General features: G+C 40.9%; 1 protein-coding gene across 2 annotated transcripts in view; it reads right to left on the minus strand.

Moving 5' to 3' along the window:
* Positions 1-4862: 4862 nt before the first annotated feature.
* Positions 4863-26745, minus strand: part of cpdp (CPD photolyase) — a 29370-nt gene continuing 7487 nt past the window's right edge. For both annotated transcript variants that reach the window (XM_068042387.1, XM_068042389.1), the window contains exons 4-10: positions 25263-25445; positions 20598-20756; positions 19181-19379; positions 11075-11227; positions 9643-9764; positions 9025-9184; positions 4863-5161 (exon numbers count right to left, since the gene is read on the minus strand). In XM_068042387.1, the coding sequence (XP_067898488.1) occupies positions 5001-5161; positions 9025-9184; positions 9643-9764; positions 11075-11227; positions 19181-19379; positions 20598-20756; positions 25263-25445 (1137 nt within the window). In that variant the 3' untranslated portion in view covers positions 4863-5000. The remainder of the gene's footprint in view (positions 5162-9024; positions 9185-9642; positions 9765-11074; positions 11228-19180; positions 19380-20597; positions 20757-25262; positions 25446-26745) is intronic.

Here is a 26745-nt window from a genome sequence, read left to right on the forward strand (position 1 = left end):
CTGTTGTATAGCATATGCACTCTAGCAGTCCGGACAAGAAATAGGCTCCGAAACGATCAGTGTGCTTTGAACATTCTTCTTTGCAGCATGTGGATTTTCTTTTTTTCCACCTCTTTTCTCCCCCGCAAAATCTATGTTAATCATTTTATGCTGTCTATTTATAATGTATAGTTTTGTGATACCAGTTACCCTTAGGCTTGTGAAATTTTATTTGTTAATTACTCTGTGATCTCATGAACTGAATGATAAAGATGAAAAATATTTTTTAAGATAACAACAATAAATGCAATTAAAACAATTTTGTGCTGCAGACTTCCCTTCAACTGAGTACACTTGATAAATTTGCTAGAAGTTGTGGGAAGAAAAATCAGGTATGCACTTAGCAGTGTGTTAACTCTGTTTAAAAGGGGGAGGATGTAAGAGGATTTAAGTTTTGATTTGGTTATTGCAAATGATGGTGTCTAGACATCTTAGGGCAGACCATGTGAATGTATGTAATTCTTTAAAAGTTCATTAATCTGTCAGTCTCAACCATATAATGTATACTCCAGTAAACAGCAAATCAGGATGATGTGAAAATAGTTATTGAACACTGTTCTTTGAATGTCTTAAGTTGTTGTAGAATGTAAATTTATATAGCGGCTGCAAAATGCCCTATGATAGTGAATCATTCCTTTTTCTGAAGTGGGGGGGGCGGGGTTGCGTCTTCACATTTTAATTTTTTATAACGCAGGTGTGGTTAAAAAAAAAATCCACTGAACAATATTTTGTTCAATAACTATTTAACAATTATACAACCAATTCTTCAATGTCTTCTAAGCTAACTGACTTTTCTCAATATTTTCAAACGTTTGTCTTTGTTCATCTAACAACAATCTAGCAGAGTTAATTCCTGGAAGAGCACTAAAAACCAACAAGTGGTTGAACCATGAGGTTGTATGGAGATAAACTACATATCCTACTCGCTGCTCAGTTTGTATCCTTTCTACACCGAACTGCTAAAACCTTAATTCATTAGCAGGTCAAAGGCACATAAATGATCAATCTTCTACATGATACTGGTTCTCCTGAGCTGCTGACTGTTTTTTTTAAGTGTTAGGTTATTTCAAGATTGCACAACAGAAGTTAAGCACTCTGGTCCATATATTTGGTTCTGTTTTGTTTGTAGCAGGTTTTGAGACTGTTTCAGGAAGTTCATTTATTGAGATAAAATTTATACATTTTAAACTGGAAAAAGCAGGATTACAGGAATTTTCTATTATGTTGTATATTAGTTTGTAATTTCTATGAATAAAATGTACAGAAATGGTTTATACGAAGTCAAGAAATATTCTGACTAGCACTCCATGAATTTAATATACAGGGTGTATCAGTTAGCAGATACAGCACTGCCTGTTATGGACCCCTATCGAAGTTGAATTTCAACCCCAAGACGACTTAATTTAACTATATAGAATGCAGCAAACCAAACTCAATTCAATCAGACCGATGTAAGAATGGTACCAGTCCTTCTGAGGACAAACATTGTGTTATTTATAGAACTCTGCATTTTCTAGGAGGCTAATATAATAGTCCTTTTTCAAAGTTTAATATTGTAATGAATATCTGGAAAGATGTGCTAAATTACTCACTTCACAAATCCAATGCATCATTTCCAGTTAAATCTATTAAATCCAGGCTTAAGCATACAATTTCCTGAACACTTGCAGGTTTTTAAAGCTGTCATTACTTGTTTTATGCTTTCCTAGTTTTGAATAGCAGTGTGCTCATTCTAAATGTCATACAGTTGAATGGCAAAGAAAAATATTTTAAATTAATGAAGCTGAAAAGCAAAAGCACTGACATTGATATTTAAACTGTACATGTTGTGAAAAAGTGTAATTTTGTAAACAGTCCTATTCTGGAAAAGATTATTTGATTCTCCTGTGTGGTTTGGACTGGAAGCAAGAAAAGTGTATTGTTACATGGTAACATATTCAGCAACCCACCACAATAAAAAATATTACTTCCAAATGTATGATTTTTTAAAAAATTAAGTACAAAAGTTTTAGTACTTGGACAGGACCATTTTCAATCAGCAATTTTTTTGTTCTCAGGACAAATCAAATACAGCTTTTATTGCATTTTTGTAACAAATTGTAATCCTACATAGTTGGTGCCTAATTTATATGGAGCATTGACTCTCTTTTTCTCTAAGGATCTGCCATTATCTGAAAAGTCAGTATTGTAATGTAGGAAAAGCAGCAGCCAAGGTCCCATATTTTATAGCAAGTTTTTTTTTCTCAGTCTGCCTTCAAAAAGGCAAGTACACGTGCAGAAGACAAATACCCAGTTCAGATCATAAGAGGATACCATAATTAAACACCCCTGAAATACACTATTTTATGGTTATTAGGCAATAGAGGTATAATTTAAATTATCCAATGTAATCAGTAAATTCCCACTTATTTTTACAATGCGTAGTTCAAATTAGTAAATTATCCTTGCCAATTTACTGGAATGGGTCAAAATTTGACTTGTTAGCAAAAAGCTGTTGTGTGTCCAAGAGCAAATTGTATTTATATTACACCTTTAATGCCTTCCAAGACACTTTACAGGAACGTTAAACAAAATTTGACACCGAGCCATATAGGAGCTATCAGTCACAGACATTTATGGCATAGGAGGCCATTCGGCCCATTGAATTCACGCCTGTTCTCCACAAAGCAACCCATTCAGTCCCACTCCCCTGCTTGATCCTCATAGCTCTGCTAATTTATTTCCTTCGAGTGCCCATCCAATATAGGGCAGATATTTAAGTATGGTTAAAGAGGTAGGTTTTAAGGAGTGTCTTTAAAAGGAAGAAAGAGAGTTGGAGAGCTTTAGGGCTTTAGCTTTTGAAGGCCTGACCACCAATGGTGGAGCAATTTATTTTTTAAAAATTGGGTGCTTAAGAGGCCAGAATTGCAGATTTGAGTGCTGTCGGGCTGGAGGAGATTACAAAGATAGAGAGGGGTAAGGCCAGGGAGGGATTTGAAAACTAGGATGAGAATTTTAAAATGGATCCTGGTTAAGCCACACCTCAAATCTAAGTTAGTGAGCACAGGGGTGATGGGTGGTCAGGAGTTGGAGTGAGTAAAGATATGGGTAGCTGAGTTTTGGATGACCTCAACAGGATAGAAAACCTGTGTTTTAAGACCACTGGATTCTTGCCACTTGCAACTATGCTCCCAGAGCTGCTAAGATCAAACTGATTACGTATGTCTTGATTAACCTGCCTTCACGTGCTCTGTCATCTAATATTAAAGAAATGTAAGGGAACTGGAAATCTGAAACAACAAAATGCTGTACAAATATTTTTAAGAGAAAAAACAGGTTAATGTTTTGGGTGTATAAACTTCATTAAAGTGACTGCATTGAGATGCAGTGTTCCATTTAAGCCACTGTGGTGTGCTCTGGCACTATAACATACTGCTAATTCTGCACAGCTATATAGAAGAGCCCAGAACTGCTCAAAAAATAATGAATTCACAGTATTTGCCATTACTGGCGTAGAAAAACCCAGCAATTGGTGGTGGAGAAATATGCCATGAGTTGTGAATCAACATGAATTGCTGGATGATTTGTACCATTCCACTGTTAGCCTTGCAAGACCAGGAACTTGCCAGCAATCTTATGAGAGTTAAGAAATGGCTGGATTTACACAGTGATTACAAATCAATCTTGCTGCAGCCATTCAAGGTTGATATTTCATGTCGTAAGGACCTTGTTCATGCTGAGAGTTTTGGCCCTGACATGCCATTCGTGGAAGCCCAGAAAGGCAACAATGGCAACCGGAGTCTTGCTTCTGCAAGTCATAAATTGTTCTAGTGGTTCTTAAAATGTATTTTTTAAAACGTTTAGTCTTTTCTCTTGCTCTCAATCCAATCTTTCTGTCTCTAACTAATTTCACTCTAAGGGCAGGATTTTCCCTGCAGGCTTCAGCACCCTGCTGTCAGGCTCAAATGGAAGCCAGAAACACTCACTAGGTGGGGACCACTCGCTCACTTGTGATTTTCCCCGAATTGACTAATTAAGAAAGGCAGGCAGGCTCCCAAAACCTGGAAAATCCTAGTCAGCCTCCCACAAGAGGCCTTTAGTTTAATTGGCTACTCACCACTTGTGGGTAGGTAGCTTTGCCACCCCCAACCCACCTCCTGGAGGCAGGATGGAACCAAGAAGTGGCGTGCCAGTTGATGCGAAATTTCGTGCCTGCTCCTATTGGGCTAAAAATTTGGCTGCAATTCCTATCCTATTTCCTTCTCTGTCATTGCTCTGTTCTTTATCTTTAAATTTCACTAGCTAAGATCTCGGATGCCTCATTGACATCACTGTGCTGTTTTCAATTTGCATTTCCTGGTTGCATGGGTGACCCCATGGACTTTGGCAAGGACAGCAGCAGAGGCCCCTGGTAGGAACATCTCGGCAATTACCCTGGTATATGTCCCATATAGTTGTGATGACCTATGCATCACAATACAGGCACTCCCTACCCATTCAGAGCCATGTCGTCATTTGGGTGAGGCAAAAATTACACAAAACAGCAAGGAGACAAAAGAATGTCAATGGTCAGGAGTCGCAATGGATTCTTCAATATTGGTCTACTGCCTTTGGGGATCAAGGAGTTTCATTCAGAGCATTTTACGAGAACGAATAAGTGAGGTATAGCATATTATAGGGTAGATGAAACAAAGCCTATGAAGAGAGTGGGTCTAATTAGTCAAATGGGTTTTTCTTATTCTGCACTTGTTTTAATGTATAAAATCATATAACACGATATTTCTAAATCTACTTCCCAGACCACACACTATCCTGAATTACATATTAAAAATAGACAAAGAAACTTCCAAAGCACTTGATCTTTATGAAAACATGCACACTGATCTACAATGCAAACGCAAAATACTGTGGATGCTGGAAATACTCAGCAGGTCAGGTAAGGTCACATCTCCACAGATGCTACATCAGCTTTTTACCCTGATCTACAATGGTTTTGTAAACGTCTTGTGATTGTATTTCCTTTCGAACTGGCCAATGTCAAATTTCCTCTTACAGCCATTATAATTCATATAACGAATCTTGCCAAAGACAGGTCGCTCTGCCCAGCCTTGGTCATGGATTCCACATATTGACCACATGCAGCCTGAGAGAGAAAGGAGTCGAGCACAGGTAATTAGGAATGGATATCTAATAAATGCAGATTTATTGGTGAGTTGATTAGATAGTGCTAAAGAGAAACAGTGGTGGTTCATCAGAAAAATGCATATTGGGAATGATTTTTGTTTGATGACCTTCCAACAAGGTTTTAACAAGGCTGAACTTGTGCAGCATTTCACAGCTGCTGTTACTGAAACAGGAAGATCATATTTCAGGTCAGAATTAGAAGAGCTGAAGATCTGTGCTGGGTTTCAACAAGTTAGAGGTGTAATGTGGGTGCAGCATGACTATCGGGGTCGATCATTTTCATACCACTGAAATTTCTGGATCAAATGGAAAGGGGGCATTTCCTCTGCCCTTTCTTCATCACATGTGAAAATTAAATGCATAGCTTAAGGTATTAGAATTCTGGTCATTTCTGCCCCCATTTGACATAATTACCAATCGGTGTAGCTTAGAGAAAACAAAACTAAAAAAAACCCTGTCATGAGCAGATCCACGCTAAAGATGGTGGCTTCCGTTGCCAACGTCAGGTTTTCCTGCATATTACATAGGAACATAGGACTTGGGAGGAGGAAAAGACCATTTGGCCCTTCGAGCCTGCTCTGCCATTCCATAAGATTATGGCTGATCTGGTTGTGAACTCAACTCCACTTTCCTGACTGCCCCCCATAACCCTTGATTCCCTTGCCCATCAAAAATCTATCTAGCTCAGCCTTAAATTAATTGACCCAGCCTCCACTGCTTTCTGGGGAAGAGAATTCAACAGACTAACAACCCTTTGAGAAAAAAAAATTCTCTTCATCTTAGTCTTAAAAGGGAGACCTCTTATTCTTAAATTGTGTCCCCTGGTTCTAGTCTCCCTCACAAGAGGAAATATCCTCCCGGCATCCAGTCTATCAAGTTCCCTCAGGATCTTATATGTTTCAATCAGATCACCTCTCATTCTTCTAAACTCCAACGGGTATAGGCCCAACTTGTTCAACCTTTCTTCATAAGATATGCCCTTCATCCCCAGAATTAGTCACGTGAACCTTCTCTGAACTGCTTCTAATGCAATTATATCCTTTTTCAAATAAACAGACCAAAACTGTACACAGTACTCCAGATGTTGTCTCACCAATGTCCTGTACAGCTGCAGTAAAACTTCTACTTTTACACTCTATTCCCCTTGCAATAAACACCAACATTCCATTTGTCTTCCTAATCACTTGCTGTATCTGCATACTAACTTTTTGTGATTCATGCACCAGGACACCCAGATTCCTCTATCCCACTGAGTTCTGCAATCTCTCTCCATTTAAATAGTTATACAGTTTTTCTATTCTTCTTGCCAAAGTGGACAAGTTAATTTTTTCCCACATTATACTCCAGTTGCCAAATTTTTGCCCACACTCTTAACCTCCTTGACAACTAATTTTCCTTCCTATCTTGGTCATCAGCAAACTTAGCTACCATACATTTGGTCCCTTCATCAAGGTCATTGATATAAATTGTAAATAGTTGAGGCTCCAGGACTGATTCCTGTGGCATTCCACTAGTTACAGCTTGCCAACCTGAAAAAGACCCATTTTAACCCTACTCTCTGCTTCCTGTTAGCTAACCAGTCCTTTATCCATGTGAATATTACCCTGACACCATGTGCTCTTATCTTGTGTAGTAACCTTGATGTGGCACCTTATCAAATGCCTTTTGGAAATTTAAGTACACCACATCTACAGGTTCCCCTTTATCCACCTTGCTTGTTACTTCCTTGAAGAACGCTAATAAATTAGTTAAACACGATTTTCCTTTCAAAAACCATGTTGACTCTGTCTGATCCCATTATGATTTTCTAAGTATCCTGCTATAATCTCCTTAATAATAGATTCTAGTAATTTCCCGATTACAGGTGTTAGGCTAACCGGCCTATAGTTTCCTGCTTTCTATCTCCCTCCTTTCTTGAATAAAGATATTACTTTTGCTATCTTCCAATCCGCTTTTTCCAGATTTTCCAGAATGTAAAGAAATTTGGAAGATTATAACCAAAACCTCTATTATCTCTACAGTCACTTCTTTTAAGACCCTAGGCTGCAGGCTATCTGGTCCTGAGGACTTGTTAGTCTTTAGGTCTAATAGGTTTCTCAGCACCTTTTCCCTGATGGTGATTGTTTTAAGTTCTTCCCTCCCTTTCACCTCTTGATTTCACAGGAATTTGTTTACTACTTCTTGCTTTGAAAAGCTACAGAGCTGCACTTTAAATTGCTAGAGTGAGGAGCTCTTTGAATACCAATATATTTCAACCCCCATAAGGGATACCACAAATCAGCAAGGTTTTCCCTATGGGGATTTCCCCTATTTCCAATCTTGATGTAAAGGGAAGGAATTCAAGAACAGAAAAGAGCATGAGGCAGCGTAGAGGATGGGTCCATCCTGCGATTACCCCGCAATAAGTCTATAGGCGCCAGGGATGTTTTCAGTTCTGCCTTCATCAAGTTTGATGGTGGGAGAGTCCAGAACCAGGGGTCATAGTCTAAAGATACAGGGTAAACCTTTCAGGTCTGAGATGAGGAGAAATTTCTTCACCCAGAGAGTGGTGAGCCTGTGGAATTCACTACCACAGAAAGCAGTTGAGACCAAAACATTGTATGTTTTCGAGAAGGAGTTAGATATAGCTCTTGGGACGAAAGGGATCAAAGATATGGGGGAAAAGCGAGAACAGGTTACTGAGTTGGATGATCCTTCCAAACTGCAGCCGGGGAAGTATGCCACATCAGGCAGACAGCTGTCCAAGACTACATTGGTCACTGATTCCATCTTCAGGACAGCTGAGGGATTCACCCATTTTGGAATGACTCCTGGGCAGTAACATGACAGGGCTATTTAGTTCTAAGATGCTGCTGGTTTCTCCAAATTTCAGGAGGCAATAGATAGTACCCACATAGCACTCCGATGTGGATCCATTTCATTTCCTGAATAGAAAAATTCCATTCCCTCAATGCTCAAATGGTCTGTACTTCGCTGTTCAGAAAGGAATGGGAAAGGAATCCCAGGAGATTGGCTCTTCTTGGGAAAGAAAGGTAACATTTGCTTATTCCAAAGGGCAAGAAAGGGACTGGAAATTATGGCCGGAGTTTTATGCCCCACCTCCCGCTCGTGGGGGGGGGTGGGGGGGAGGTGCTGTTCCTGATGCCTTCCCGCCCCCACTGCAATTTTACATAGGGGGGTAGTGGTGAGAAACAACCCACCCACCCCAGGCCAATCAAGGCCCCTAAGTGGCCAATTAACTACCACTTAATGGCCTCCTCCCACTGGTATTTTACCAACGATGGCCAGGCGGCAAAGGCCCCTAGGAGGCTGTGGGGTGGGGGTCCTCCTGATTGGGCACCCTGTGCCCCACTAGGACCCCCCCCCCCAAAAACCCCAACTGACTCCCAACCCTTGCCTCGCTTGGCCCCAAAAACATATCTTCTTTCTGGGGCCGTTGTCCCTCTTGCTTCCATTTCAGGGTGCAGTCCCGGCAGTGGCCACTACTCCCAGTGGTGTTGCTGGGACTAGGAGCTGCTGATTGGCCAGCAGCTCCATTAGGTGGGATTCCCGCCCAGGGCCAATTAAGAGCCTTGGGAGTGAAAAATCCCATTGTGGTTCCACAGGCCTGGCAGAGGCGGGCCCACCCCCGACTCTTCGGCTGGTGGGCAGGGCCACCCACCCAATGTAAAACTCCAGCCTATATATTTATACAAGATGTTTAGAGTCTGTTACTTTTAACTTTTCCAAGTACCCCTGTATGAGAAAGAAATATTCTTGAGTAGAGACACTTAATATGCACAGCAAATTTATTAGATAAATATAAGGCAACTTTACAATTACCTGCATATCCATTTGGATCTCTGCCATCCAGTTGATAACGATCATTCAGGTAGATGGAGAACTGCAAAGCTTCTTCAGGAGAAGTGGTCCACTCCAGAATCTTTTTAGCCCAGTACATTCGTAGAAAACCATGCATCTTTCCTTCATGGACCATCTGAAGCTACAGAAAACAAAAAAAAATTGCAGCTGAAAGTACAGGATTTCACATGAATGGGGGCGGGGGGATAGGAATGTATGTTCATTCTGGATGAATAAATCAAGATTGGCTGAATGACTTTCCTCATTTGCAAGTATCCTATGAAATTGATTTTTCTTTTAATTTCTGGAACTTGTGATTTTTAAAGCCTTCTCATACTTTCAGAACTGATTAATATACATCAGTACCATAAACTTGAATACAATATTGTGTTCAATGTTATTTCTAAGATGCACATATGCACAGCTGTGTATTGAAATAAACAAGCCGCTCAAACTTTATCCGTTTGTCAGGATAAATTTCCAGCAGAATGCAAGTTATGACTTTTAAACTGCTCTTGGACAAAAATGTGCTCAGAAGGGTTTATAGCCCATCCAGTACAAAGAAAATTTAGAGGCAACATTAATAGTATTTGTACGTACCTGTGCAGCATTCCACAAAGGATCATGTGTTCTCCCATCCTCCAGTTGTTTCAGTGTGTAAAGATGTGACCTTTGGTCTTTGCTGTGCATTTTCAGAGTGTTCTGTGCCCAGGCAGAGGCACCTGAAAGAAACAGGTAACCAAGGGCCAGATTTAACCATCTGCAATAGTGGTTTTTAAAAAAAAGTTTCCTCACGTTCTCTTGCCAATCAAATCCTCAGAATCACAAAATACTCCACTTCCTAAAATGTAACGTGAGACATTTTAACTGCCAATCGGCTTCCAGCAAGAAATGAGAACGGCAATTTTAACCTTGGAGTCTTGTTAATATGCCACTGGTCCACATCACACCTGAAATGGGCTGGAATTGGACATGGTAAGGCAGCTGGCCTCTGGGGGGAAAAGTAATCTGACAACCAAGGGTCACCTGCCAACACTCAGGAGCGGGGTGGGGGTGGGCCTGGGCCATACCCAGGCCACAGATGGCCTTGTGGGGACTGGAGGAACACTGTCCTGTCCCCACAAAAGGGAGTTTAAAATTTGCCTTTCGTGGCCTTTTCTTCCCAGCAAGTCCTGAAAAGTTGTGGCAGTTTCCCTGCTCAAGCTGCCAAATAAAATTGCTGTTGGAGTCCAATTGATGCTTTTGGACCCTGATTAGCATTTCTAAAGTAGAACCTTATTAGTTTTTGGCAGGTGGGCTAAGCCACATATCCAGAAACGCCAATAAAAATCATGCAATAGGATCTAGTCGGCTCGAGGGCAGGCAAGTAACCAGTGTGTTTAGAACTGCCCGCCTAGCCAATTGTTACCTGGTGAATGGGGTTAAGATTACACCCCAAAACTGTATTTTCTTAGCAGTACACAGTGTTAAACCAACATAAAAAGAAAAGGGAGCATTATATTAGATTCCATAGATCTGCACGATGAGGATTTTTAATTTAGTTTTAGTTTAGTTTAGAGATACAGCACTGAAACAGGCCCTTCGGCCCACCGAGTCTGTGCCGACCATCAACCACCCATTTATACTAATCCTACACTAATCCCATATTCCTACCACATCCCTACCTGACCCTATATATTTCCCTACCACCTACCTATACTAGGGGCAATTTATAATGGCCAATTAACCTATCAACCTGCAAGTCTTTGGCATGTGGGAGGAAACCGGAGCACCCGGAGGAAACCCACGCAGACACAGGGAGAACTTGCAAACTCCGCACAGGCAGTACCCAGAATCGAACCCGGGTCCCTGGAGCTGTGAGGCTGCAGTGCTAACCACTGCGCCATCAAAAGAGAATTTGTTATTCAACCTGATTGAATTCAATAATTATGAATATCTTGTAAGATTCAAACAACAAAAGTTGGCAGAGTGATGTGATCCCTCATTATTCAATACTCCACTTGAGCTAATACGAACCAAAGCTAATCCTCACCTTCAATCTTGTCATACTGGTTATTATAAAAACAAAAATTGTCCGCCAGCTCCCGCCGCACCACGGCTTCCTCAATATAGCTGTCCACACTGTCCTTGAACTTGCTGTGGTATTTCTTTATCTCCAGGATCACGCGCTGAACTGAAATCTGACCTGCAAAAGGAGATTCAGATACTCCCCCTCAGAATCATTGATATTATTACAGAACTGCCTTACAGTAATCTGGGTGAACAGCAAAACTCCTTGCTTTTTCAGAATCAATCATGGAAGGAGGCCATTCAGTCCAATAAACCAATATCAGTACTAATTCAAACTGGGGGTTTCTAACCCAATTTCTTTGCCCTTTCCCTGATACTTTAATATTCCTTTTCAAAATACTTATCCAATTCCCTTTTAAATGATGTCACACTTCCTGTCACAGTGCTAAAACACTGCATATTCTAATTGTGCACCATCACTCTACTCTTGATCATCAGTAAAGTGATGGAAGGTGCCATCAACAGTGCTACCAAGCAGCACTTACATAGCAATAACCAGCTCAATGACGCTCAGTTTGGGTTCCGACAGGGCCACTCAGCTCCTGACTTCATTACAGCTTTGGTTCAAACATGGACAAAAGAGCTGAACTCAAGAGGTGAGGTGAGAGTGACTGCCCTTGACATCAAGGCAGCATTTGACCGAGTATGGCATCAAGGAGCCTTAGCAAAACTGGAGTCAATGGGAATCAGGGGGAAAACTGTCTGCTGGTTGGAGTCATACCCAGTGCAAAGGAAGATGGTTGTGGTTGTTGGAGGTCAATTATCCCAGCTCCAGGACATCACTGCAGGAGTTCCTCAGGGTAGTATCCTAGGCCCAATCATCTTCAGCTGCTTCATTGATGACCTTCCCTCCATTATAACGTTAGAAGTGGGGATATTCTCTGATGATTGCACATTGTTTAGCACCTTTCGCGACTCCTCAGATACTGAAGCAGTAAGGTGTAGAAATGCAGCGAGACCTGGACAACATCCTGGTTTGGTAGTAACACCACTTATCAGCCCGAGGCAAGAGTAATGCATTGTCAATTCATTCCCATTACTGCACAGGTCTTATCATATTATTAAAGTTTTCCACATACCGGAAATTAGCCAAATTAAACACTTAATTAACCCCCAAAATAAACACACCAAACAGGTATCTTAAACAAAAACAAACTAACTATTTATTAATAAACTAAATCTTAAACGATACAGAGATAAATCTATGTCTGAAAAGACTTTATAACCTCTTATTCCTCCTAACCCTCACGCACCCACACCTGCATTCAAAAACTAACGGTTAATCGGTTCGAAAATGATGTTTTTAAATTAGAGCTGTTTCTTAGGAATAATAAAACAACTGGGCTGAAGGTCCTGGTTTGTTACTTTCCTGGATTAGTGAAGTGTCCCAGAGTCAAATAGTTAGATGCTACTCGAAATCCCCAGGCGAGTTGATTAACAGTCTGTAATGGATAGGCGTTCAAGGCACTTTAGCAGCAATAGGTGTCACACAGATCTTACAACAGGTAGTATAACAACAGGTCTTTTTAGATTTTTGAATTAGCAGTCTATCAGTAGAAACTTTACTGAGTTTCCAGAACTTCCAAAAACACAAAAGACAACAGACAGTCACTCCTGAGGCAGAGACTTCTTACTAGAGACGGGAGTAAAAAGGAATTTACTACCTCCAATAATGCAAAGATTCCTTTCCAGGCATCATTTCCTCTGGCGAAACACAGCCTGTAGGTCAATATAGATTTTCTGCTGAGAGGGAGACAAATCCTTTTGTCAAAGAGAGCACGCTTCGCTGGTCTACCAGATCAAACCGGTTCTAGCTAGTCTTTACACACAGTTAAACTGATACAATACGGCATGTGACCACAGCACTCTTGCTTTTGCTTAGGAACAAGCTTGTAGCTCGCACACTCTGTTCCCAGAGAATATTAAAACTTCTTTCAGTCTGAAAGGCACACAGATCCCCTCTTAGTTTTTAAACAGAGAGAAAAAAAACACTTCCATGACAGTGGCAAGTAACATTCGTACCACATAAGTGCCAGGCAATGACCATCTTAAACAAGAGAGAATCTAACCATCTCCCCTTGACATTCAATGATATTACGATCGCTGAATCCCCCACTATCAACATCCTGGGGGTTACCATTGACCAGAAACTGAACTGCAGTGGCCACATAAATATCATGGCTACAACAACAGGTCAGAGGCTAGGAATCCTGCGGCAAGTAACTCACCTCTTGACTCCCCAAAGCCTGTCCACCATCTACAAGGAATACTCTCCACTTGCCTGAATGGGTGCAGCTCCAACAAGAAGCTTGACACCATCCAGGACAAAGCAGCCCACTTGATTGGCACCCGATCCACAAACATTCATTCTCTCCATCACCAGCGCACAGAGGCAGCAGTGTGTACCATCTACAAGATGCACTGCGGCAACGCACCAAGGCTCCTTAGACGGCACCTTCCAAACCCGCGATCTCTGCAACCTCGAAGGACAAGGGCAACAAATGCATGGGGACACCACAACCTGCAAGTTCCCCTCCAAGCCACACACCATCCTGACTTGGAACTATATCGGCATTCCTTCACTGTCACTGGGTCAAAATCCTGGAACTCCCTTCCTAACAACACTGTGGTGTACGTACCCCACGTGGACTGCAGTGGTTCAAGAAGGTGACTCACCACCACCTTCTCAAGGGCAGTTGGGGATAGGCAATAAATACTGGGCCTAGCTAATGCCGCCCACATCCCATGAGTGAATAAAAAAAACTTGTGTAAAAAAAAATTCTCTAACTTATCTTCGCTCTTCTAGTCATGATCCTGAGTCCATGCCCCTTTATTACCGATTTGCCAGTGAAAACAATTTTTCATTATTCACCTTCTGAAAACCTTTACAATTTTGAAAACCTTTAATAAATGTACCTTTAACCTTCCATTGAAAAGCTCCAATCGTTTCGACCTTTCTTTGTAACTACAGCTTCTCAATCTGGGTAGAATTTGTGTCAATCTACAATATTCCCCTTCCAAGGCTCTAATATTCTCTCTATTATGTGACATTAGGTATGTGGCATACTCCACCTGTAGCCCAACTAATGTCTTGCACAAATCCAACATTATTTTTAATGCCCCTATGCATAAAACAAAAAAATAGCATTTGCATTTTTGAATGGTCTTTTCTGCCTTTAACAATGTATATGCATTGTTGGTCTCGCTGTTCATCCACCCTTATGGATCTTGCCATTTAAGATATTCTTCCTTGCACTACTTTTTTCTCCCAACATGTACTATTTCACATTTTTTTGTAATAAACAGCATGTGCCATCTTTCTGCTTATTTTGTTATCCCATATGGCCTGCTCAAATCTTCCTCAGATTCTCATGCCCCAATTTGGTTTCATTTTAAACTTTTAAAACTATACCCCTTGTGTTTATTTTCCAAATTTTTACATAAATGGGAAACAAAACAGATCGCAGTTCAGATGATGGAGGCACACTATTACCTGCATCCGACGTATATCTTGTGTCATGCTAGGCCCCACCTGCCAAGAATGAGGCACATTATTTTTGCATTGAACATTGATTTTAAACTGTTACTGGGTGAGGGGAGGACTTGTTGAACAGATCAGCCGTGGTTGGAAGGGATGTTTGCATATTTGCAGATGGTGTTTGGAAGGGCAAAGCAGCCATTCCCTGTCATTCAACCCACAATGGACTTTTGATCACCAGACTTTGAAGGTGGGGGAGCTCACATTCCAAGTTGACTGCAGGACATTGAATCTAAATAAAGGAATCTACGAAAGTATGAGGCACGAGTTGGCTATGGTAGATTGGGGAATTTTACTAAAAGGGTTGAGGGTGGATAGGCAATGGATAATATTTAAAGAACGTGTGCATGAAGTACAACAATTATTCATTCCTGTCTGGTGCAAAAATAAAACCGGAAAGGTAACTCAACTGTGGCTTACAAAAGAAATTAGGGATAGTATTAGATCCAAAGAGGAGGCATATAAAGTTGCCAGAAAAAGCAGCAAGTCTGAGGATTGGGAGCAGTTTAGAATTCAGCAAAGGAGGACAAAGAAGTTGATTAAGCGGGGGAAAATGGTGTATGAGAGTAAACTTGCGGGGAACATAAAAAGTGACTGTAGAAGCTTCTATAAATATGTGAAGAGAAAAAGATTGGTGCAGACAAATGCAGGTCACTTACAGTCAGAAACAGGGGAAATTATAATGGGGAACAAAGAAATGGCAGAACAATTAAACACATACTTTGGTTCTGTCTTCACAAAGGAGGACACAAATAACCTCCCAGAAATGTTCGGGAACCAAGGGTCTAGTGAGAGGGAGGAACTGAAGGAAATCAGTATTAGTAATAAAAATAGTGCTAGGGAAATTAATGGGGTTAAAGGCTAACAAATCCCCAGGGCCTGATAATCTACATCCCAGAGTAGTAAAGGAAGTAGCCCTGGAAATAATGGATGCATTGGTGGTCATCTTCCAAAATGCAAAAGACTCTGGAGCAGTTCCTACAGATTGGAGGATAGGAAAATATAAACCCACTATTTAAAAAAGGAGGGAGAGAAAAAAACAGGGAACTACAGACCAGTTAGCCTTACATCAGTCGTGGGGAAAATGCTAGAGTCTATTATAAAGGATGTGATAGCAGAACACCTGGAAAGCATAAACGGGATTGGGCAAAGTCAGCATGGGTTTACAAAAGGGAAATCATGCTTAACAAATCTACTGGAGTTTTTGAGGATGTAAGTAGTAGAATCGATAAGGGAGAACCAGTGGATGTGTGTAGTTGGATTTTCAGAAGGCTTTTGATAAGGTCCCATGTAAGAGGTTAGTGTGCAAAATTAAAGCACAAGGGATTGGGGGTAATGTACTGGCATGGATTGAAAATTGGTTGACAGACAGGAAACAGAGAGTAGGAATAAACAGGTCTTTTTCCAGGTGGCAGGCAGTGACTAGTGGGGTACCACAGGGATCAGTGCTTGGGCCCCAGATATTTACAATATATATTAACGACTTGGGTGCAGGAACTAAATGTAACATTTCCAAGTCTGCAGAAGACACAAAGCTGGTGAGGGGTGGGGGGGGGGGGGGGGGGGGGGGGGGGGATGTGAGCTGTGAGGAGGATGCAAAGTGTAATTTGGACAAGTTTGGCGAGTGGACAAACGCATGGCAGTGCAGTAGAACATGGATAAATGTGAGGTTATCTACTTTCGTTGTAAAAACAGAAAAGGTAGATAATCTGAAAGGTAGCAGATTGGGAAAGGGGAGGTGCAATGAGACCTGGGTGTCCTTGTACACCAGTCGCTGAAAGCAAGCATTCAGGTGCAGCAAGCAATTAGGAAGGCCTTCATGTTGACCTTCATTGCAAGAGGATTTGAGTACAGCAGCAAAGATGTTTTACTGCAGTTATACAGGGCTTTGGTGATACTCCACATCTGGAGTATTGTGTGCAGTTTAGTTTCCTTATCTAAGGAAGGATGTTCTTGCCATGGAGGGAGTGCAAAGAAGATTTACTAGGCTGATTCCTGGGATGGCAGGATTGATGTATGAGGAGAGATTGGATCGACTACGCCTATATTCAGTAGAGTTTAGAAGAATGAGAGGGGATCTCATAGAAACCTGTAAAATTCTAACAGGACTAGACAGACTAGATGCAGGGAGGGTTTTCCCGATGGCTGGGGAGTCCAGAACCAGGGGTCACAGTCTCAGGATATGGGGTATGCCATTTAGAACCAAGATGAGGAGAAATTTCTTCACTCAGGAGGGTGAACCTTTGGAATTCTCTACTGCAGAAGGCAGTGGAGGCCAAGTCATTAAATATATTCAAGAAGCAGAGATATATATTTCTTAATGCCAAAGGGATCAAGGGATATGGTGAGAAAGCGGGAACGGGGTACTGAATTAGATGATCAGCTATGACCTTTTTTGAATGGCATGGCAGGCCCAAAGGGCCGAATGGCCTACTCCTGCTCCTATTTTCTATGTTTCCATGCTAAGATGGCCGAATGCACAAACAGACATCATCAAACCAGCTAGTAACATGACTAACCTGCTGGGCAACCGGAGTTTTTTGAATTTGTACAAACAACTTGGCCAGAAAGCAGAATGTTCCTGGACTGAGAAGATCTCTCCTGGCTGGCTCGCCACAGCCTCTCCTGTCTGCCTGCTCCCATCTCTTTCTCACAAGCCTCTGAATCCACTGAAGACACATGAACCCCAAGAGAGAAAAGTCTCCTACAGCGAACAAGGTTTAAGAAGAATACTAGGCCCCAAAGAAAAGCAAGATCTACCTACAATCAAAGACTCTACAGTGAGCTTGAGGAACCGTAACAAAAACTCTTCAGATTTTGCCTCAAACATTTCCACTTTATTTTTCTTCTGCTCTTTTCTGCCTCTATTTGCATGCGTGTATCGCGTATGCATGCTAGCATGGGGCGCGGCGTGTATCCGTAGGCGTTAACCAAATTAGACTTTAAGTTCAGGTTTAATAAATTTCAACGTTTCTTCTTTAAACCTAAGAAAGCTTGTTTGTGCTGGTTTCTTTGCCTCATAATTGGAAAGCGATGAACAAGGATTCACCAAGGGGGGAGCTAAAAACAGTGTGTTTAAAATTAAACCCTGTTACAGTATGACCAGGTGAAGGCTGAAAGGGAACCCTAGATCTTTTTCTCACCTGGTCGTGACACTTGCTAATTCAGAAAATATCCTCTTACCTTTACTCTTTGCCTTAGCTGTTTTTCTATCTTATAGGGCTATATTTTGTTTAAACCCTCAGTTTTGGTAACGAGTCTTAGCAAATGCCTTCTGGAAATCCATATGTACAATTTTCACATTTAACAACTTCCGGCTATTTTCCCAGATACAGTATTAAGAGTTATATTAAAATGTTACTTCAAAGTAACAATGGCAGAGGATGGAGAATGTGCGTTCAAGCTACATGGATCCATGGATGAGGAGAGAGTTAGGAGGTCAGACGCTAGTTTCCCTGTCAAGCAAGGGGAGAACAAAAAAACAACATTTTCAGGTGGATTTCGTGCAAAAACTAGTAATGGAGAGAAGCAGTGACATATTACAATGTTTATGAGAGTGCAGACTGGGCCTGGAGAGAGAGATCAGCTTCAGTGATGAGGCTGAGTAGAAATAGTTAAGTAAGTTCACGAATAAGGATAGTGCAGTGTATCTATGTTATGTTTCTTGTTCATAAATAAGGAACAGATGTTGGTTGAAGAATTAAGTTCAGATTTAGTTAGTGTTGTTTCTCTGTATGTAAAATCAAGCAGTGTTATGATTTGCATCTGCTGTCATCTGACTAAGGCATTATCAAAAGATTGAAGGAGTGCAGCGAGGACAGGTCCATAGCTTACAAATTTCATTTCAGTTACAAAGAGTGATCTGGTTATGTCTCTGAGTTATGTTGTATAATCAGATATTAGGCAGCATTGGCACAGTCACTTTGTAAATTCTGTTATTTACTCAAAGGGTTCAATTAAATTATTCAGACACATTCTACCTCTGAAAAATAAATCCCTGAATCGCCCATGGCTAAGCATTCCCTGATTTCATCCCATATTTATGGATGGCAGAGGTTTACCCAGAACCAAGGTAAGACTAACTTACTTATTATTTCCTGGCTTATTTTTTTCCCCGCTTTATTGAAAAGGGTTCTAATATTTGCTACTCTGTAGACCTTTGGCACAATTTCTATTTGCAAAGATTTTTAGAAAATTATTATTGGTGTTTCTATCTTCTGCCTCACAGACCTCCTTCAAGGATTTTTGGGATGCAACCCACCTGGGCTAGTGACTTTTCTACTTTCAGTCCCATTAATTTTTTTGAAATGCAATTTCCTTTTGAGTATATATTTCTACTTGCAGCCCTTTTGTAGGATATACTTACTAACAAAGTTTCCAAACATTTTGTCTCAAATTCTCCTGCACTGTTTTAGAGGCACATCTATTGAGCTCAGTACAGCAGTGAAGATATCTCCAGAAACGCTTCTGAGAATGAAAGAAAAAAGAAGTCTCTGGATTCCCAATGTTAAATGCTTCCAGGAGACTCACCAAAGTGAAACCATGGTGACATGTTACTCAAGGCAGCCTTATTTGGGTTGTTTCTGTCTGTGCTGAAGTGCTTGAGTTGTTCCTTAATGAATGACTCCAGTCTAGTTAGACCTGCTGCAGTCCCTGGTTTGGCCCAGTCAACTTCCTTAACTGTGCGGTCTACTTGAAGGCTTGCATAGGCCGCATCCCAATCAATCAGCTGGAAAGATCAAAACAAATGAAAGCTAACTACAAATGACTGGGATTATTTAGAATAATGAAATCTTTAGTAGAGAGCAAGTAATCAGTCAGATACGGTAATCATATAATCCTTTTTAAAGTAACAAAACCAAATCAGCAGTAAATGAGAAGACAAGCACCAAATTCTTAATCACCTAAAAGATAGTTTAACTCACACAAAATTATTCTTGTTTCAAAGCTGAAAACCTGTAGAATAATTACATTTTAAAAATTGTTGCAATATGATAAAACAATTTTGGAATATCCAGTCAAACTTAACTACTGTACATAGTTCCTTTAGATGAGCCGTACTATGCTTCCTTGTTTTGGTGGGGCAGGCAAAAAAGGATTAGGACTGATTTGATTGCCAGGGATTCAGTAACTAACTGTACAGCATGGCAAGGAAAATAAAATGCATGGATATTTAACAATAAAACAAAAATCTTGCAGTGTGGATAAACTAACCGGACATACTTAAAGCAAGTATTCAATAAAAGCACTTGTATATCTAATGAAGCTGTTCCATTTGAAGATTATGAAGATCTCCAGCTAGTTTTGGACCCAGAATATGTTAAGAATCTACTTATACAAAAACAATGTTATATCAGACTGGTTATTAGAATGAGGAAACTGGCTTCAGGGCAAACTTTCATTTTGTTTGATCCAAATAGCCATGTAGCAAGATCTGACCAGAAATATTGAAATTCTTATGTCATAGTCAATGGCACAAGAGAAAACCTGAAATCTCTAAACTGGTCTATCTCTTGGGGTTGGATTTCTTTAACTAAGCCATGTCAAATGAATGGGTTCTCAATATAAGCAGAACTCATTAGAATACAACTGGAACCTGATCATCCCAATGAATGAATTTCTAGTTATAAAATTGGCCAGCAAACTTTGGGGGCTACTGGAAATAAATATAACAGGGTTTTGTAAATCACTAGTTAAAATAAAAAAGCAACTTTTTTAATGTTATGTAGAAGTTATGATTTTTAATAATTATGCACATTCCTGGTGTTATAATACTGGCCGTTCAGACAGCAGTAATTACACACCTGTGCAGAGTCAAACTAATTTTGTTTCTATTCACCATCATTACATTCTTAATTGTGGAGTTAATACATTAAATTGTCTCCGTACTCTTATAATGCTCAGTTAATCCAGTGAACTTCCAGATTAAATATTCTATGATACCAACCTGTGCTTTCAGCGGAGAGGTATAAGGATGCTGGACAACTGCAGGAAAGTCTGTCAGGAATTGGGGTAGTTTGTCATGAATTTTCTTCCTGATTGTTCTGGCACTGTATTCCTGTTTGTCTGAGGCTACCCAGCAGGGTACAATATTGTGAGCATCAACCTAAGCATTGTAAACAAAATACCTGCACATTATAAAAAGATTAATGGAAGTGAGTTACAGCAGCATTCTTTATGTTGCGATGCCTTCCTATGTACAGTCCGGAACTTAGTCAGTTTCCGTTCCTCTACAAAATAATGTGGAAATGTATCTCCAACTGTCTCGGAATAAAAGTCCTCTGAGGAGTACAGATTAATTACTGGTTTATTCTTTGCACCATATAGCAATATATAATTTTAAAACTTGCATTTAATTGAATCCAGCACTTAGATAGTAGAAACAATGTGCGGCAACAGCGAGTAACATTACCAGATCTTGTGATGTACAACACAAATCCCAGGAGCTGATGTCTCTGTACACGATACTGGTACAGTGAGACCCGGAGTACTGTGTGTGATTCTGCTTGCCCTGCTATAGCAAGAAATATTCAGGCACTGGAGACGGTGCAGCAAAGAGCAACCATCTGACACATAACTGAAGACATCTGAGCTAAAGGAAGGGCTGAAGGCCCTCTGCTGTGCCTTTTCTCCTGTAATGTGAACAATCACATTACAGTTTTTAAAAAAACTTTTGTTTGCAGAATAGATTTGGGGATGAGTAAAGGTTAAATGTTTTGTTTTCAAAAAAATTGTATATGTTTCAAAAATGCAGGGAAGCTTGAAGTGTTTATGAGGCAGGCATTGGACGTTTCTATAATGGCCATGGATGTCATGCTCATCTTAGATGGCCAACAGATATTCACATCCATTGTAATGAAACAATTTTATTCATAAGGGCACAGCATAAGGTGTCTGCTGAGACTATGCTTGTGAAAGAGGGTATAGTCAATTTGTCTGACAGATCTGCTGTGAATCCCAGGATGAATTCCTGGACAGAAAAGTGTCAGAGACGTTGGCCTTTAGCTTCTTGGGGTCAGAATTAATAAAAAGAATGGAAAAAAACAAAACATGTTCATGGCTGTTCAGGTTTTGAACAAAGGACTACAGGGGACAGTCCTTGTCCCAGAGCAGGAGGTCAGTGTTTGCAGTTAGACATAGTTTGAAAGAAAGGTAATGCCTCAAACAATTCAGCCCACAAAAAGCACAGGGTACGTGGCTTATTATTTTCTTCCACTTTCATGGAGAGCAGCGAGACTGAGTGAGTTAAGTGGAATTTGTTTTGACTTTTAATTCGTATGCTCACCTGTCTGTAAATAAAACATCTTAATAATTCATGTCTGTCCTTGTTTCGCTAAGTCCTTCTCAGTCAGCCTTCAGAAACATTAGAGTCATAGAGTTATACAGCACAGAAACAGGCCCTTCGGCCCATCGTGTCCGTGCCGGCCATCCAGCACCCAACCATTCTAATCCCATATTCCTGCACTTGGCCCATAGCCTTGTATGCTATGGCATTTCAAGTGCTCATCGAAATACTTCTTAAATGTTGTGAGGGTTCCTGCCTCCACCACCTCTTCAGGCAGTGCGTTCCAGATTCCAACCACCCACTGGGTGAAATTCATTTTCCTCAAATCCTCCCTAAACCTTCTGCCCCTTACCCTAAATCTACGCCCCCTGGTTCTTGACTCCTCTGCTAAGGGAAAAAGTTTCTTCCTATCTACCCTATCAATGCCCCTCATAATCTTGTACACCTCAATCATGTCCCCCCTCAGCCTTCTCTGCTCCAAGGAAAACAACCCTAGCCTTTTCAGACTCTCTTCATAGCTGAAATGCTCGAGCCCAGGCAACATCCTGGTGAATCTCCTCTGCACCCTCTCCAGTGCAATCACATCCTTCCTATAGTGTGGTGCCCAGAACTGTACACAGTATTCCAGCTGTGGCCTAACTAGCGTTTTATACAGCTCCACCATAACCTCCCTGCTCTTATATTCTATGCATCGACTAATAAAGGCAAGTATCCTATATGCCTTCCTAACCACCTTATCTACCTGTGCTGCTGCGTTCAGTGATCTATGAACAAGTACACCAAGGTCCCTCTGACCTTCTGTACTTCCTAAGGTTCTACCATCTATTGTATATTCCCTTGCCTTGTTAGTCCTCCCAAAATGCATTATCTCACACTTTTCAGGATTAAATTCCATTTGCCACTGCTCCGCCCATCTTACCAGCCCATCTATATCTCCCTGTAATCTAAGGATTTCCTCCTCACTATTTACAACACCACCAATTTTCGTGCCATCTGCGAACTTACTGATCATGTCTCCTATAGTCACATCTAAATCAGTAATGTACAATACAAACAGCAAGGCTCCCAGCACCAATCCCTGTGGTACCACTGGTCACAGGCTTCCAATCACAAAAACAGCCCTCGACCATTACCCTCTGCCTCCTGCCACTAAGCCAATTTTGGATCCAATTTTCCAAATTGCCCTGAATCCCATGGGCTCTTACCTTCTTAACCAATCTCCCAAGTGGGACGTTATCAAAAGCCTTACTGAAATCCATGTGTACTACATTTACTGCTTTACCCTCATTGACACATCTAGTCACCTCCTCGAAAAATTCAATCAGGTTAGTTAGACACGGTCTCCCCGACAAAGCCATGCTGACTATCCCTGATTAATCCCTGCCTCTCCAAGTGGAGATTAATCCTGTCCCTCAGAATTTTTTCCAGTATTTTCCCAACCACTGATGTTAGACTCACCGGCCTATAATTACCTGGTTTATCCCTGCTACCCTTCATGAATAATGGTACCACATTTGCTGTCCTCCAGTCCTCTGGTACCTCTCCTGTTGCCAGAGAGGATTTGAAAATTAGTGTCAAAGCCCCTACTATCTCCCCCCTTGCCTCACATAACAGCCTGGGATACATCTCATCTGGACCTGAGGATTTATCCACTTTTAAGCCCGCTAAGACAGCTAATACTTCCTCCCTTTCAATGCTAATATGTTCAAGTATATCACAATCCCCCTCCCTGATCTCTACACCTACATCGTCCTTCTTCATAGTGAACACAGATGAAAAGTAATCATTTAAAACCTCACCTATGTCCTCCAGCTCCGCACAAAGATTGCCACATTGGTCCCTAATGGGCCCTACTCTTTCCCTGGTTATCCTCTTACCCTTAGTATACTTATAAAATGCCTTAGGATTTTCCTTTATCTTGCCCACCAGTGTTTTTTCATGTCCCATCTTCGCTCTCCTAATTACTTTTTTCAGTGCCACCCTACAATTTCTATACTCCTCTAGGGCCTCCACTGTTTTCAGTGCTTGGGATCTGCCATAAGCCTCCTTTTTTTTCCTGATCCAATCCTCTATATCCCTTGACATCCAGGGTTCCCTGGGCCTGTTAGTCCTATCCTTCACCTTAATGGGTACATGTTGACTCTGAACTCTCACAATTTCCTCTTTGAATGACTCCCACTGATGTGATGTAGACTTTCCTACAAGTAGCTGCTCCCAGTCCACTTTGGCCAGATTCTGTTTTATCATATTGAAATCGGCCTTCCCCCAATTCAGTACCTTAATTACTGCAGAAGCATACATGATGACACATGTGAAAGACATGACACCTAGCTCAAATCACAAGGGTGTCCTATTGTTATATTCCTGAATTACACTATTGTTTAAGAAGACATTGGGTTGTTTGAGCACACCTCTGAAAGTAAGGAATTTGGACCACTTATAGTTGTGACTAGTACCCATGTATACAAGGGAATATCTAATATAGTCCAAAAACTTGATTAAAATCTCCTCTAGGCTGTTTAAAATAACGCAGAATCCCTAAACAAACTGATAAATTTTAGTGCAAGATGGCCACACCTTTTAGAACCAGTTTAGGAGGAGGGAAGGTACACTTACAGCTCAGCTTTAACTACTTTAGACAGGAGGGTGGTGAATGTGTGGAACAGACTGCACAGGAAGGCAAGGGAAACACTGCAGAAAAACTGAACAGGAGAATTGGATAGATATTTCTGGGCATTTAAGGGATTTTAAGTTTTGAGACTGGGCAGAAAGGTTACAAATTCTTTTCTAGTCCTATACTGTCCTATGTTCCTAACCATATACGGATATTTAGGCTGTCATATGGAGATGGGACATCTGTATTATAGTGTAATATAAGAAATGCAAGTTCTTTTTTTTCTTCAAAAGCACGTTTCAAGGTCTCAGGACATTCCAAAGCATTTTACAGTCACTGTTGCACTGTATAAAAAACGGCAACCAATTTGTGCATGGCAAGCTCTCACCAACAATGAGATATTGACCAGATAATTTTCTTTTAATGATGTTGGTTGAAGGATAAATCTTATATTGAAATGACATTCTTCACCATTAAAGCTCCTGTGATGAAAGATGTAAACATTTTATGTTGCATAATAACTAGCTCCACGTTTTTCAGAAGACAACTGTTCTTTTGAGAAATTCTACATGCAAGATAACAAACTACGATGGTCCCAACAGGCTATTCTACAAGACAGAGTGAACCTTACAGTATTGACATGCTGCATGGACAATGCAAATTTCAGGCATTTAAAAGATCTCTTTCACTGAAGGAAAAAAATACACTAATACCTGGACAAATTGTAAATCTTCCGGTAGGTTGCGTCTCACATCATCAACCCACTGCAGTGGGAGTCGCAATGGGGAAAAATCTGTAACCACACCTCCAATGTTGTGTTCTTTGACAAACTCCAGCAGCACATCTTTGGCAAATCCAGTGAGCAGATGGAAATAAATATTCAGCTGTTTGCACTCCTGCATGTTAAGACCAGCAATACAATCAGTGTTTCATATTCTGGATCATCAAATTGACCAGCACTATTTATTTTCCTCCTCCTCTTTTGCCCAAAGCCTTTTCTCCATTCTTCTCTCTTTAAATTATAAAAAGGTAATAAGAAGGATTTATCCCAATTAGAACATAAGAACTAAGGACATAAGAACTAGGAGCAGGAGTAGGCAATTCAGCCTCTTGAGCCTGCTCCACCATTCAATACGATCATGGCTGATCTCATCTCGGCCTCAACTCCACTTTCCTGCCCGTTCTCCATAACCCTTCAACCCATTACTAATTAAAATCTGTCTATCTCCTCCTTAAATTTACTCAATGTCCCAGCATCCACCGCACTCTGGGGTAGTGAATTCCACAGACTCACAACCCTTTGATAGAAGCAATTTCTCCTCATCTCTGTTTTAAATCTGCTACCCCTTATCATAAACTATGACCTCTCATTCTAGATTGCCCCACCAGAGGAAACATCCTCTCTACGTCTACTTTGTCAATCCCCTTAATCATCTTATATACCTCAATTAGATCTCCTTTCATTCTTCTAAACTCTAGACAGTAAAGGCCTAAACTGCTCAATCTCTCTTCATAAAACAAACCCCTCACCTCCAGAGTCAATCTAGTGAATCTCCTCTGAACTGCCTCCAATGCTATTACATCCCTCCTCAAGTAAGAGGACCAAGTCTGTACGAAATACTCCAGGTGCAGTCTCACTAATGCCTTGTACAGTTGCAGCAACATTTCCCTACTTTTATACTCTATTCCTTTAGCAATAAATGCCAAAATTCCATTTGCCTTCCTTATTACCTGCTGCACCTGCATATTAGTTTTCTGCGATTCATGCACGAGGACACCCAAATCCCTCTGCGCCGAAGCACTCTCAAGTTTCTCTCCATTTAGACAATAATTTGCCTTTCTATTCTTCCAACCAAAATGGATAACTGCACACTTATCCACTTTAAACTCCATCTGCCAAATTTTGGCCCATTCACCTAACCTATCCATATCCATTTGTAAATGTCCTATTTCTTTATTGCAACTTACTATCCCACCTATTTTAGTGTCATCTGCAAATTTGGCTATCGTAACTTCTATCCCTGCATTCAAGTCATTAATATAGATTGTAAATAGTTGGGGCCCGAGGACCGAACCCTGTGGCACCCCAACTAGTTACATCTTGCCAACCAAAAAGGACCCATTTATCCCAACTCTCTGTTTTCTGTTGGTTAGCCACTCCTCTATCCAAGCTAATAAATTGCCCCTAACCCCATG

This window comes from Heterodontus francisci, chromosome 11 (genome assembly GCF_036365525.1).
Source record: "Heterodontus francisci isolate sHetFra1 chromosome 11, sHetFra1.hap1, whole genome shotgun sequence".
In the NCBI taxonomy this organism is placed as follows: domain Eukaryota; kingdom Metazoa; phylum Chordata; class Chondrichthyes; order Heterodontiformes; family Heterodontidae; genus Heterodontus; species Heterodontus francisci.